The sequence below is a fragment of the Microcebus murinus genome, chromosome 21 (genome assembly GCF_040939455.1).
Source record: "Microcebus murinus isolate Inina chromosome 21, M.murinus_Inina_mat1.0, whole genome shotgun sequence".
In the NCBI taxonomy this organism is placed as follows: domain Eukaryota; kingdom Metazoa; phylum Chordata; class Mammalia; order Primates; family Cheirogaleidae; genus Microcebus; species Microcebus murinus.
Window position 1 is genome coordinate 40,233,115 of NC_134124.1, and position 15,162 is coordinate 40,248,276.

The window sequence follows — 15,162 nt, forward strand, 5'->3', positions numbered from 1 at the left end:
AACAGGAAGCCCACTTGACCTTGAGGCCAATAGCCTGGTGTGCTGCCAGGGTCACAGCGATGGATGCATCCAGACTGATGACCTCCCCGAGCCGCGCGTACATGGTGTTGGAGAGGCCCAGGCCGCCTAGGAGAGACGCACAAGTGTTGATCACAGTCCAACCCCAGAGTCCTCCCCTTATGGCAATGGCTTCCCCGGGTTTTCCCTGATTATACAGTTAATGCCAGATCACCATAAAAAAATCATCACACAGAAGGTACAAAGAAAACCAGAACTGCCCACATCTTATCACTCAGAAAGAGCATTTCTGTGTTTATCCTTTTCAGACTTTTTCTAGGTACATGGGCACATATAAATTTTTTAAATATAAAGATATCTATATACACATTGAATCTCTTAATATGTTACGAGTCTCTTCCGTGGCAGAGGCAGATCTTTAGAAATGCAACAGCTATAGAGTGTCCCATTCATTGCCCAGTACCTAGAGGACTCTAGGGTGGGGTTTCTCTGCCATGGCGCTAACATCTCGGGATGGATCGTTCTTTGTCATGGGGTCTGTCCTGTGCACTGCAGTATGTTCAGTAGCATCCCTGATCTTTATTCACTAAATACCAGTAGTAACCCCCCACCCCCACAGTTTTGACAACTAGAAACATCTCCAGACATTGCCAAATGTTCCTGAGGGCCCAAATTGCCCTGAGTGGGAACCACTAAAAGTAAAAAGACAAAAGGATTTAAAAGAAAACAACAACACTGAACTTATGTATTTTTCATTTAATCTCCTTCCAGAGGTGTCCTAAGGTCATGAGGCTGACCCACAGCAGAGCAGGGCCATGCAGGCAGGGTGCGGTGCAGCTACCACCTGCAGAGGGCGCCACTCACGGACAAAGGGAAGGGCGACCCTGCAGGCACAGGTTCTGCCTGGCCCTCGCGTTGGGGGGCTCTGCACTAAGCACCCCACCCTGCCCTGGCCCACTCATCCAATCAAAACACTTCTGCTCTTACTCCCTCCCTGTGTTGAGGGAATTCAGTTTTGGTTAGAAAAACATTCGATGTGTCCCCCCCCCCCGAAAAAAGTAGGGCGCAAATCATGAGGGAGACAGCAACCACACGGGGTCCACGCAGGAGGGCGCGGGCTGGGCGGGGGCGGCACGCAGGAGGGGCGCCACGCAGGAGGGCGCGGGCGGGGAGGCACGCAGGAGGGCGCGGGCTGGGGCGGGGCGGCGCGGCACGCAGGCAGGTGCGGACGGGGCGGCACGCAGGCAGGTGCGGGCGGGGCGGCACGCAGGAGGGCGCGGGCTGGGGCGGCGCGGCACGCAGGCGGGTGCAGGCGGGGCGGCACGCAGGAGGGCTGGGGCGCAGCGGCACGCAGGAGAGTGCGGCTGGGGCGGGGCAGCACGCAGGCGGGTGCAGGCGGCGCGGCACGCAGGAGGGTGCGGCTGGGGCGGGGCAGCACGCAGGCGGGTGCGGGCGGGGCGGCACGCAGGAGGGCTGGGGCGCAGCGGCACGCAGGAGAGTGCGGCTGGGGCGGGGCAGCACGCAGGCGGGTGCGGGCGCCGGCTGTGGTGGGACAGGGGCAGAGAGGGTTGGAGCCGCACACTGGCAGGCCTGGGCAGCTGCTGGAGCGCAGAGAAGGAAACCTAGGCTCAGTCAGCAGAAAGCTTCAGGGCTCCAGCACAGAGCTTTCCAACCAGGCTTTAGAATTCTCCAGGGTGACAAAACCTTCCCAGAACTTTTGGGCATGAACATAGGGTTGATGTTGCCTTAATTTCCCAAGGAAGAATTAAAATAAAAATAAAGCTCCAAACATGACCATATCATCTCAGGAGAGAAAAGCATTTGCAGAGTGGAGAGCGGGACCGGAACCAAAGCACGGGAGGAGAGCTGAGCGGTGCCGCCCCCAGCCCCCAACTCAGACCACGCAGCTGCCAGTAAGACACGCACGTGCAAACAGATGTATCCAGAGGCACACAGGATTATTCTGGGGAAAAGATAAGTACTTCTCATGAACCAAGGAGTGACTTTAAAATGTTTTGAAGGGGAATCGATATTATTCCCACCCTGGCTATGTCTGGTGGCTTCCTCCTGTTCTTAGGTATGTGTCCTCCGAGTACTTACTCTTTCATGCTGCTGACACACAGACCAAGCCCCTCTCCAGGTCTGCCGCACCCACTTTCTCCTCTGACACTCACCGCGGCCTGCGTGCTACGGCAGACAGGCCTCTGCTGCTTGTGAGCTACACCACAAGTCCCAGCTGCCTGGGAGGGCCCGTCTCTCCCAGCACGTCACGCAGAGGCTATTTTTGTTAAGAAACAGGATGTATGCCTCCCCCTGTGGAGGTCTGTGCTGCCACTTCCCACCACTGGGGCCAGCAGCAGCATTAATTTTAATAAGGCTTTTGCAGAGACAAGGGCAATTTGTTTCAAGTACAGTCACGCACAGCATACGACATTTCCGTCAACAGCGGACCACTTATATGATGGTGGTCCCATAAGATTGTAATAGAGCTGAAAAATCCCTACTGTCCAGCCTTGTACCATTGTAGCACAAGGCGTCACTCTGGGCCTGTGGTGATGCTGCCTAAATGCACCAGCTGCACTACCAGTTGGACAAAAGTCCAGCACATACATAGCTGGGAAAATGTCCAAGATCAGTTTGCAACCATGAAATGTGCTCACCCCTTAAAGCACTACCTACTGCTATCTCCCCTCAACCTCAAGATCTTAGCTGCTCAAACCTGGAGGCAGCCCTAGCAAAGGCTTGGAGGACATGCAGAGTAAAGGCTATGGAGCCTGGAGCCACCTACTTATCTCGAAGGGGCCTGACAGTAAAACTAAATGGCCTCGCCGAGTGTGTAAGCGATATCTATCCCTTTGAAATACTTTCTATCCCCCTCCCTTTAATCTCTACACAATTCAGAAGACCAACTCAAGAACAGGCAAAAGGGAGATAAGCTGTAGGGACTGGCCAACTCCAACAAGGCAGAATTATACTGAGATCCTGGGGAGAAGGTTAAGGCCTTTCACTTGGGGGCTAAAAACATCGCTATGATGCTCAAAGAATTACGGGGACAGTACAAAGGATAAAGGGCCCTGCTTGAAGGGTTCCCACTGGTCAAAATGTGCCCTGCACCTACAGCCAACAGGACCCCAGGCCTTACTCCTTCGTGCCAGGATGAGAAGCACAGGGCTCCACAGCTCTTCCTCCCTATAGGTCCCTCAGTCAGTCCATACCCACCCACCATTTACCCATGACTGATGCTGTCATCTGTTTCAGCACCTCTGTAATTAGACCTACTGCATTTAAAAGGCAGCCTGGGCTGGGCGCGGTGGCTCACGCCTGTAATCCTAGCTCTCTGGGAGGCCGAGGCGGGCGGATTGCTCGAGGTCAGGAGTTCGAAACCAGCCTGAGCAAGAGCGAGACCCCGTCTCTACTATAAATAGAAAGAAATTAATTGGCCAACTAATATATATATATAAAAAAATATTAGCCGGGCATGGTGGTGCATGCCTGTAGTCCCAGCTACTCGGGAGGCTGAGGCAGAAGGATTGCTTGAGCCCAGGAGTTTGAGGTTGCTGTGAGCTAGGCTGAGGCCACGGCACTCACTCTAGCCTGGGCAACAAAGCGAGACTCTGTCTCAAAAAAAAAAAAAAATAAAAAAAAATAAAAGGCAGCCTGTCTAAACAGCAACCTATTATGGACAAATATAGAGTGCTTTCTTAAGAGCCACACCAGTGAGGTGGTTGTTTCCCTGACTTACCATATTCTTCTGGGACCTGCATCCCAAAAAGCCCCAAGCTCTTCAATTTCTCTAAAGTCTCTTCTGGGATTTTCCCCTCCTGGTCAATTTTTCGAGAGTCCACTGCCAAGAAGAAATATTTTGATTAAACAAATGTAAGCTATTTCTATACAAAGAAAAGTAAACAGAATAGCTTTTATGTAATATATAATCCCCGAGTCAAAAACTTTTCAAAACCAGAAATTGTGAAGTCATCATTCAGCATGTGTTCAATTTCACATAATTAGCCCAGGAAAAATCCTCTTTTTTTTACTTGATAGGATCTCGCTATGTCCCTTGGGCTAGAGTGCAGTGGCATCATCATAGCTCACAGCAACCTCAAACTCCTAAACTCATACAGTCCACCTACCTCAGCCTCCCTCAGCCTCTCAAGTAGCTGGAACTACAGGTGCATACCACCATGCCTGGATAATTTTTCTGTTTTTTGTAGGGATGGGGTCTCACTGTTGTTCAGGCTGGTCTTGAACTCCTGGCCTCAAGTAATCCTCCTGCCTCGGCCCCTCAGAGTGCTGGGAATACAGGCATGAGCCACTGTGCCAGGCCAAAACTCCTATCTTTAAAATCTCTATGGCGATCTGTCTCTTGGTCTGGGTGCTAGTCACATGGTGCTTTCACTGTAAAACAGTAGCAAATTAAATGTTGATGACATGTAAGTTTTCCTGTAGGCATACTGAACTTCACTTTTTTTTTTTTGCCACTATCTTCTAGGAAATGAGAGAATAAATATGCAACTCTCAGAACTGTACTAAAATGTTTAGCTAGATAGTCACCTCTAGGCAGTATCTGGGCCAAGGTCTGCCTTGCTGTCAGAGGCTACCTTGCTTTCACCAGAGTCCACAAGCTCTGAGACAACTTAATCTGTTAAACGTCAATCCATTCTTTCATTCAACACTCATTCACTAGAGCAAAACCAAGGAATCAATGCATTAGGTCTGCAATTACACAGTATTATATGCACCAAGTTGATTAAAGTATAGTTATGAATTGTTAATTCATCAGTATTATAAATTGCAAAAAATATCATTAGCTATACTTAGGAATTTTTGTATATATAGGTCACTGAAGAGAACTATGCATTCCCCTGAATCAGTCCAAACCCATCATTTTTTAATCCTTCTACAACTTTACTGACATATATTATTGGCATAAAATAACCTGCGCATACTGAGAGCATAGTTTGTTGCGTTCTGGCATGTGTTCACCCATGACAACATCACCACCAGCAAGAAGAAAACATTTCCTTACCGCCGCAAGTCTCTGTGCCCCTTGGAATCAATCCTCCCATCACCTCCATCCACGGGCAACCACGAATGTCTTTTTTGCCAGCAGAGTAGTTTGCATTTTCAAGTTTTAAATAAGTGGATTCAATAGCATGTATTTCTATTCCCTGGCTTCTTTCACACAATGTAATGATTTTGAGATTCATCTGTGTTGCTACACATATAAATACTTGATTACTTTTTGTTATTTCATATTCTATTGTATGGGTGTACAACTGTTCATCCATATTCAATAAACAGTATAAACACACATAAGAACCAAGAAGCTCAAAGAACTCCAAGCAAAAGAGATGTGCAAAATCTACACCAACACATGTGATAATCAGTTTCCCTAAAACCACTTAAAAGTAGGCAAAGATGAAAGAAACACTATATACAATGGAAGGAAGAGGAGAAGGACAGCGGACATCTCCTCAGAAGCAACATCAAGGCAGGAGCGAGTGGAGCAGCCCAATTACAGGCCTGCAAGGAAAACGTAGTCCAGAGAGAAATCTCCTCTGGTGACACACTGTAGTAATATTCATCCCCTGCAGAGCTGCTCACCGTGCAATGTGGAAGGACATCCTTCTTCCCACAGAAGGGTGGCGCCACCAAAAGGAAATCAGGTTCTACACGAGAGGACACAGATCCCTAGCAACAGTAACTAGACAGGTAACTACAAAATCATTTTTCTTATTTTAAAAATTGCTCTAAGAGATAAAGCAATAGTTCAAAGAAAAAGAACTGTATGCCTTTTTGTAGACATTGAAAACCTGATTCTAAAATTGATAAGGAAAAGCAAAGGACCTAGAGGAATGGAAACAACTTAGAAAAGAACAATGCTGGAGGACTAACAGTACCTGGTACCAAGCCTGATCACAAAGCTCAGTAAACAACACGATGTGACATTTGTATATAAAGACTGACAAACAGATCAATGGAACAGAATAGAGAATTCAGAAATAGACACATACATAAATGGTCAATTGATTTTTGACAACGCTACTTTTAATAGGGAAAAAAATAATATTTCCAATAAAAGTTGCTAGAATAATTGGATAGCCACATGCATTAACAATCATACTCAAACTTTATCTCATACCATATATCCAATTAACTTGGAATGGATCATAGATATAAATTTAAGAGTTAAAACTATAAACCTTTTAAAAGAAAATACAGACAAAAATCATAGCCTTGGGTTTAGCAGATTTCCTACACATAATACAAAAAAGCACAAACTACACAAGGGAAAAAATGTAATTGACGTTACAAACCTTTCCTCTCTAAAAGGCACGTAAGAAAAGGAAAGGGCAAGCCAAGGAGTGGGAGAAAATTTTTACAAAACATGTACTGGACAAAAGATCTGAATGTTGAATATATAAAGACTTCTTATAACTCAATTAGAAAACAACCTAACTTTTTTAAATGGGTAAATGGGTATGGGTAAATGGGTATTACAAAGACACTTCACCAAAAAAGAAATACAGATGGCAAACTAGCATATGAAGAAATGCCTAGTCATTACAGAAATGCAAATTAAAACCAAAATGAGAAACTAAAAGAGATACATTAATGAGATATATTAAAAGGACTAACCACAACCAGAACTTAACATATACTGTAGTGGGAATGAAAGTAATCACTTTGGAAAACAGCTTGGCAATTTCTTAAAGAGTTAATACACTTACCATATGATCAAGACATTCCACTCCTAGATATCACTCAAGACAATTGCAAGTATATATCACACAAAGACTCACACAAGAACATCCACAGTAACTTTTTTTTGTGATAGCTAAAATCTGGATACATACCACATGTCAAAGAATAGGTGAATGGATAAACAAATCTTGGTATATCAAAGGAAATACTACTCAGCATTAAAAGGAAGGGACTACTGACACACGAAACATGGATGAAACTCAAAATTATGCACAAAGAGGCAAGACAAAAACATAATGTATGATTCTATCTAAATAAAATTCCAGAAAATACAAACTAATCTGTAATGAGAGAAAGTAGATCAGCAGTTGCCTGGGCACAGGGAGGGAATAAAAGAGGCTTAAGGAAATTTTAGGGGTAATGGGTATGTTCACTACCTTTGTTGTGTTGGTGGTTCCTCAGGAGTACATTATAAATACAGTCATGTGTCACTTAAGGATCTGAGAAATGCGTCCTTAGGTGATTCTCTCATTGTGTGAATGTTATAGAGTGTACCTGCACAAACCTAGATGGTATAGCCTACAACACATCTAGGCTACAAACCTGTACACCCTGTTACTGTACTGAATACTGTAGGCAGCTATAACACAACAGGAAGTATTAATATTTGTGTATCTAGACATAGCTAACCACAGAAAAGGCACAGTAAAAACACAGTATGGGCTTGGCATGGTGTCTCAAGCCTGTAACCTAGCACTCTGGGAGGTTGAGGCAGAAGGATCTCTTGAGCCCAGGAGTCTGAGGTTGCTGTGAGCTAGGCTGACACCATAGCACTCTAGCCCGGGCAACAGGGTGAGGTGAGGGGAGGGGGGAGGGGGAGGGAGGAGGGGAGGGGGAGGAGGAGAGGAGAGGAACACAGTATGATAATCTTATGGGACCACCGTTCCATTAATATATGCAGTCTGTCATTGACTGGGATGTCATTATGTGGCACATGACTCTATGGGTAATTTATTGTAAATACCTCAATTACACTTGAAAAAAAACTTGACAAACCACATAGTAAAAAAAAAAAATTTTTTTTTTTTGAGACAGTCTCGCTCTGTCACTCGGGATACAGTGCCGTGGCATCATCATAGTTCACAGCAACCTCAAACTCCTGGGCTCAAGCGCTCTTCCTGCCTCAGCCTCCCAATTAGCTGGGACTACAGGCACACATCATGCCCCGCTAATTTTTTCTATTTTTAGGAGAAACACGGTCTCGCTCTTGCTCAGGCTGGTCTCCAACTTCTGAGCTCAAGCTATCCTCCCTCCTCGACTGGACCTCCCACCTGTAATCCTAGCACCAGAGTCCTAGGCATGAGCCACTGTGCCCAGCCTAAAACTTTAATTAAATAAAAGAACAAGAGATGACAGGAATTTAAAAAAAAAAAGAAAAAAGATATAAGTAGGAAGATAATCACTAGGAAAAAAACCAGAAACAATTTCTAAATAATAAAACATGTTTATACATAACTAAACAACTTTTAAAACTAGCAACTTTTAAAACTAGCAACATAATCATAGTTAATGATACAGAACAGCACTTGTCAAAGAGGTCCTGGGGGATCTGAACTGCTTCAAGGGGGTCCACAGGGTCAAAATTATTTTAGTAACAATGTTATTTGCTTTTTAAATTCTAATTCTCTCAAGAGTATATGGTGGACTTTTTCAGAAGCTACATGAAATGACATCACAGACTAAATGCACAGATGTGAGAATCCAACTATCTTCTAGTAAGCAAAACTTGCAAACTGTCTAACTTGCAAAACTGTCAACCAGTGCCACTCTTTCCGTCTATTTGTTTTGTTTTCTGAATATTTTTCATTAAAAATAATGTTTATGTTAACATGCAATGGGGTTATCATTATTTTTAAATGAAGTCATAAATGAACACAGTATATCTTAAATTCCTCCATTTTAATTCCCAAGAGCACAAATATTGGTAGATAAAACCCACACAAACAAAAGCTCTCTGGGACCCTAGTGTTAGGGAGGGACTGCCGTCAATCCACCATCCCTAAACTCTTTGAACTCTCCATCGCTGCCCTGGCTGACTGACTGCTCAGACAGAGGGACCTGCAGCCTGGTCCAAAACCCAGTAGAAGCACTGACAGCAACCCTAAACTGCCACAACCACCAACTCATGGTCCCCAGGCTTGTATGGCCTTGGCTTTTTGTCATCTAATTTTTTCTAGTTATTCCTTTTTATTGTATTTGGTCTGCAACCATTTGGAAACGCTTACAAGTGGCCCTTTACCATGGACACGTGCAGAAGCATGGAACTAGATGTCTTTTCATTAAACAGCAATTAGGAAAATCCCTAAAGCAAAATGTTATGAGTGGAAATTCTTTCTCCTTCATTAATGACACTCGAGAACTTCCCCTATGTATGCCACTTCTAATATAAATGCTAATCTAACTGCATTATAATGGAAATCAGCAATGATAAAGAAAACCATACATACCCTCTTCAGTGAAGAATTTTTCCACAGGTCCCACAAACTGATTGATTTCATTGAGTTCATCTCGGCTAACTTCTGGAAATGGGAAAACTTCTTTCTAAAAAAAGAATCAATATTTACTAAAAATGTTTAGCAAATCTCCCATCATGGTAGCATCAGTTAAAAGGGAAGGAGAAGCATGTGCTAAACTCCACACGGACAGTAGGACATTCCCCGCTGAAGGAATCAGAAAGCAAACCACATCTCACAAGGCTCTTACCATACAGGAACTGTGCGCAGACTCTACAACCTACATTCATCTTCCTCCCTGGCTCGAGCAGGCTGATTCCTGACTTCGGTCAGCTTTCCTTCTCAGCAACACATGAGGGTGACTCTCCCATGAAACAAGGAGCCTTTGGCTAACATTCAGAAACCCTGGGGGTCTAGTCCTTGGTTTTGGGCTCACTAATTATTGGCCTTCTCCAAATCCCTTTGGCTCTCTAAGCTTCCACTTTCTCACCCATCAAATGCAGGTAGTATGTGCTCAAGGTCCTTGTGAGAATTGTGTAAGATAGTGGATGTAAAAGGTCCTTACTGAAATGTAAAATTCTACATCAATTGCTGTGTTAGCTCAAAGACACTGCACTAACAAGAGTACACTGTGCTTACCACGTCTGACCCCCTGTGCCTCTGTCCCTCCCGCTCAATAACACCTGCTCCCCGTGCTGTGTGTGTGAGGAAGTGAAGTCACTCACTGGACAAGGCTCAGCTGTGGGACCAGATCAACATGAGTTCAACCTGGGCTCAGCCACTCCTTGGATGTGTGATTAGGGCAACTCACACAGCATTTCTCAGCGTCAGTTTCTCTTCTATTTATCTCAGAAAGTGGTTGTGAGGCTCAAAAAGGTTTTGTGTCCTGGAACATAACGTGACTAATTATTTGTATGAGATTCTGATTTTACTCTTGTCCCCACCTCATGGCCTAGAAAATGATGCAGCTTCCAATCTTTGTTTCAAAACAGTGAGTGGCCAATGTTTCTGACCATCCCAGATACCCCACTAGCCCTTAAAGTCACCCTGCCATGTCCTGAGCCCCTCTGGCCTTTTGGGTTCCAGCTACCCCTCAGCTGCCAGCATGACAACAGGTTTGGATGTGGACCCAAGACTACTGAGGAGTCATGTCCTGGGTCACAAGGTGCAGGCCCAGGAGCCCCACCTCTTTTCGTGGCACCTCTCACACCCAGTGTTCCAGACAGGTCTTCAGAGGAGTCTTCAATACTCCCCCAGCCCTTATGCATCTCATCAACCACCTGATTTGTCTGTCTACTTTAGCAATACATTCCTAACTGTTTTCTCCTCGCTGGAGCCAGGATCACTGGCTTACAGGTGGGTCCCTAACCAAAAGTGACAGCTGACTGAAAGGAATCCCTGCCTCCATCCACCTGAAATGCCCTGAAGGTGGCCTATAAAAAAACAAGCCGCCTCTGCCGCCTCCCGTCTCCTTCACTAAATACACAGAGGCTCGTTGTCACCCGAGCCTTGTGCAATGGGCTGTGTTAGAGATCATTCTGGTACCAGTGGGCAGGCCAGATGAGAAAAGAGAGGCAGCCTGGCAACTAGTTGGCCTTCAGGTACAATCACAGGGTTAAGTGCTACAGAGAGAGCGACCTAGGGGCATTGAAGAAAGAATTCTCTAACAATGGTCAAGTATTTCATGGGAGGGGAGTTCAATTGCAATGAACAGTTTTGAAATCTTCTAAACCAGCAGAACCTGTTATTCAAATAAATCCAGTGCAGAAACCAAATATGTAAAACAGATAAAAGCCAAGTGGCTCTGACTGAGGCTGCTGATGGGCAGAACAGTCACCCACATCCCACTCACTCCACTTCCCACTCATCCCACAGAAATTCCAGGAGCATTCCAAGAATAGCTCGGGTCCAGCAGGGGGCAGTGTGACAACCACTGGCCTAGATAATCTGAAAGGTCTCTTTCTATTCTGAGATCCTAAGCATCACTGCCTAGTTCCTGCTCAAAATCCCAGTAACGCCAGGAGAGATGATGTTGGCCTGTTCCAAGGTATTAATGGTAAAAGGGCCTAAAAGTGGTCAGATGCGCATATAACCTAAAGGTACAGAACATAGGATTTGCTGTAGGACTAGACGTGGTCTAGATGTGGAATAAGAGGAGTCAAGGGTGACTCCATGTGTACTTGGTCTAAACAAGTGGAGGGAGACATCGCTAGCTCCATTTTAAGGCTGAAAGAACTAAGTCTCAGAGTCACAGACCCAAGGTCAAACCCAAGTCCTCCAACTCTAAGATGAAAGTGAGTTCTTAATAACCAAACTGATACTATTGGCTGGGTTGTGTGACCCGTGGAAGTCACCTTGAAGCCAGATTTCTGAGGCACCTCAGTGTCAGGGAGAGGCGCTAGGGCTCACCTGCCAAAGAAAGCCCAGGGGCCGCCAGAAAGCGACAGAAAAGCCGCACGCTCTGAGCTGTGTTTTTAGGAATAAAAAAGAAAGCCCCGCACATTTCGAGGCAAGAACAGCTGGGGGGGGGTGTTGCTTAGTGATCGCCTTGCGTAGGGTTTCCCAACTTCACCTGACAAAAGCTAGCTGGAACACTTGCCAACACCACATTTCTCAGGGTCCTGCCTTAGAAATGCTCCATCCTTTCTGTGGGAAGGCTCCAGTGGAACTCAAGCATCCAGAGTGTTCACACGCCTCGCCCCTAGGGTGTAACTCTCTGGCAGGTTTGGGACCCTGACAAAGCTCCACCCCACCTTTGCCTGCTACGGGCAAAATGCAGAAGCCACACAGCAAGTGTCCACCCAGGGCCCGTCGCGTTACCTTCTTGATTTTGCCCAGGAAAAGCTCTTTGGCGAAAGCTCGTATCGGCGGGCTGGTGCGCAGCGCCCGCCGGCTCCCGGTAAAGGCCACCAGAGGCGGGCAGGCGCGCGCCACCGCCGCGGACCACAGGAACAGCGCGCAGCCACTCATGCTGCTCGCGGCCGCGCAACCTGGGCAGCAACCTCCTACTTAGCAGCTCCGGCGCACACGTGGTCGCCGCCGCCTAATGACGTCACCGGCTTGCGACGCCATACGGTGCGCACTGCGCTTGCGCAGCCTACAGCAGGCCTAAGAGGAGGCCCGAAGGGCGGGACCACTGCCGGCACTGCCTCCTAGGCCTTAGTTGGGAGAGACTGACCCGCGCAGGCTGATGACGCCACCGGCCTGTGCTTCTCGCCAGGGTGGCGCGAGGTAGCCGAGTTGGCACGAGTCCTGGCTGTTGTGATGGCGGCCTCGGTTTTTGATACATAACAATTGTTTCCTTAGTGCCAGCCCTAGGAAGCTTCCCAGGAATACAAAAACCTAAAGAGTGGCCCAGCTTTCTCCACTTGCCTTCGTCCTGCCTCTTGCGGAGGCGAGGACATAGTAATACTAAAGGAAAGTGGGGAAGTTGGCTGTGTTGGGTATCTCTGCAGGGGGTTCACAGGCCAGATACTGTTCCTTTTTTTTGGAAGAGGAAAAGAAAAGGAGTGTTAAGCAGGAGAGAGGTCTGGATAAAACTCTTTTTGGGAAACACCAACATTATAAGGCGAGCAGAGGAAGAAGCTACAGAGGGAACAGAGCAGGAATAGGAACTACTTGGGGGGCGGCACAGGACTGGCAATGGGGGCCGAGGCTGGAGGCCCGACGTCTCAGGGCCTCGCACCACACGGCCACGCCCTGAACGTGGCAAATCGACCTCTAAGGCTCTCCAGCCTGCTCCTCCAGGGAGAATGCCTCTCTCCTTTATTTACCTGCTCGCTGAGCTTGTGCGCTGATGACAGCATTGACCACAGTGTTGGAAAATGCTTCCTGCCTCTGTTGTCTTACTCCTTGAAACTGCACAAAATCCTGTTCATCTTAGCGTGCTAAGCCCAGCCCAATAAAAGATTGGATTGCTGACCCAACATCTGGAAAAATGAGCTCAAAAATTTTCTTTGCTGCAAAATATTAACAAGCATTTTTGTGATCCGTGGTATCTGTTTTATCTTACCTACTGTTAAAGGTTTGTTACCTGTTTGTTTCTTCATCAGTGGTCAGTAGGTGCCTATTTTATTTTTTTCTCTTTTTCTTAGCAGCTTTCTCAGGTTGAAAATACTTGCCTATTTTAGCATTCAGCCTCACAAGAAGGCATTCAGAAACAACTGCTTTTGTGAATTACTTCCAGGGGTAAAAGAAAGAAAAAAATGATATGGAAAAACGGTTTCAAGTTTGTCCTTGCTGTACATGTTTGCCAAAAGAAATGTAGTCAGATCAGTCAAGTAATCTGATAATGTGTCAAATCCTGTTTAGTGTACACAGGTCAATCTAAATCACCAAGTGAGAAATCCACTGGCACATATTTTACCAAAAAAAAAAAAAAATGGAAAAAATTTAGGGCATAATTTCAAATTACTCCAATAGCAAAAGAGTTCTATTGTTCCACTACTTTACCAGTTTCTAGGTTCAGTTTCCTCAACTGTAAAAATGAGTGTAATACCATTTGTTACACAAGACTTTTGCGAGGTTTAAATAAAAATAATATGAAAGCACCTAGCACATAAAAGATTGTTTTTCCTGTAATAATTTAAAAGTGAAAAATGGTTACACTGTGAGAATTCTATCTTATACTTCAGTAGTAGTCTTGAGAAATATAATATTGTTTTAACAGTTTCCTTTAAACATAAAGATTCCCATATACGGTGTTCAGGTGGGGAACCTGTGGCTTGGGGCCACATGTGGCCTTCTGAATCCTTGAGTGTGGCCTTTGACAGCTTCCCAATTTTACAGAACAAATCATTTTAATAAGTTGTAAAGTGCTGTCATCCTTCTCACAGTACTTCTAAATGTCCTTCGTGTATGATTATGTCAGTAAAACCTTTTCCCAACATAACTTTCCAAAAAAATGAATTAACACCCGTACTTAATCATAATGTTAGTATTAGTATGCCAGAATGGGTGATTTGGAGTCTCAGAAAGATTGAGTAGAAAACTAATCCTAGATCCCTCACTATTACGCTGAGGCAGCAATTGGAGAAATACACATACAAGCCAAGGACCAACACTTGCCAGCAAAATACCTGAAGGTAGGAGAGAGGCCTGGTCATATCCCTCAGAGGGATCCAGTCTTGCTGACACCTTGATCTCAGACTTTTCATCTCCATATCTTTGAAACAATAAATTATTGTAGGTCACCTAGTCTATTGTACTTTGTTATGGCAGCCCTTGCAAATGAATGCACAGGATAGGGTGGTTCTTGGCTCATAGTGTTCTCAGAGATAATTAGGGCCTGACGGGGAATCACAGGATGGGGGCTGTGTCTCACAGCCCACACACCCAGTGCTCCTGCTACGGGTTGGGATCAATAATCTTCTGATGAGGGGTCCCTGCACAGTTAAACATTGTGGGAGGATCCCTAAGTGTGACAGCACAGTCTGTAGCATCAGTAGAAGAGAGAAGGATGGAGGAACAAGGCCAAGGCTCCAGGTCACGAGAACAGAGATCTAGTCCTAATTCTGCCACTGGCCAGCTGGGTGACTCTGGGTCAGTGCCCTCAGCACTGAGCTCCCCCTGCATTATCTATGACTTGGAGGCAGTGCTGTGGCAGAGACAGCTAGTGGCCCAAATCCAAATATCCCTGTGCCTACATCCATAACGTGCTGTTGTTAGTGTGAGGTGGCTGCCAGCCAGAAACTGCCTCTCCCACTCCCTGCCTCCAGACGATGTTCTCACAGAGGGAATGTGAATGGAAGTAATATGTGACTTCTGTCCAGTTTGTAAGAGTTGGAGGTTGTCCTTTGCTACTTTCTCTTCCACTGGCTGGACGCAGAGGACTCTAGGCCCTAGGCGACGGCAGTGCAAGATACGAGGAGCCAAGGTGTTAGTGTCAACCAACTGCAGGAAAGCCATAGAACGGGGACACCCAAAT

At 45.9% G+C, this 15,162-nt stretch overlaps 1 protein-coding gene across 3 annotated transcripts in view; it reads right to left on the reverse strand.

Moving 5' to 3' along the window:
- The window catches only part of ACAD9 (acyl-CoA dehydrogenase family member 9), a 34,564-nt gene extending 22,286 nt beyond the window's left edge, over positions 1–12,278 (reverse strand). For 2 of the 3 annotated variants that reach the window (XM_012785217.3, XM_075996349.1), the window contains exons 1-4: positions 12,057–12,278; positions 9,231–9,324; positions 3,761–3,862; positions 20–126 (exon numbers count right to left, since the gene is read on the reverse strand). In XM_012785217.3, the coding sequence (XP_012640671.2) occupies positions 20–126; positions 3,761–3,862; positions 9,231–9,324; positions 12,057–12,206 (453 nt within the window). In that variant the 5' untranslated portion in view covers positions 12,207–12,278. Of the gene's footprint in view, positions 1–19; positions 127–3,760; positions 3,863–4,148; positions 4,414–9,230; positions 9,325–12,056 lie in introns of those variants that run through there. The other variant, XM_075996350.1, reaches the window with a different exon arrangement.
- Between the last annotated feature and the right edge of the window lie 2,884 nt (positions 12,279–15,162).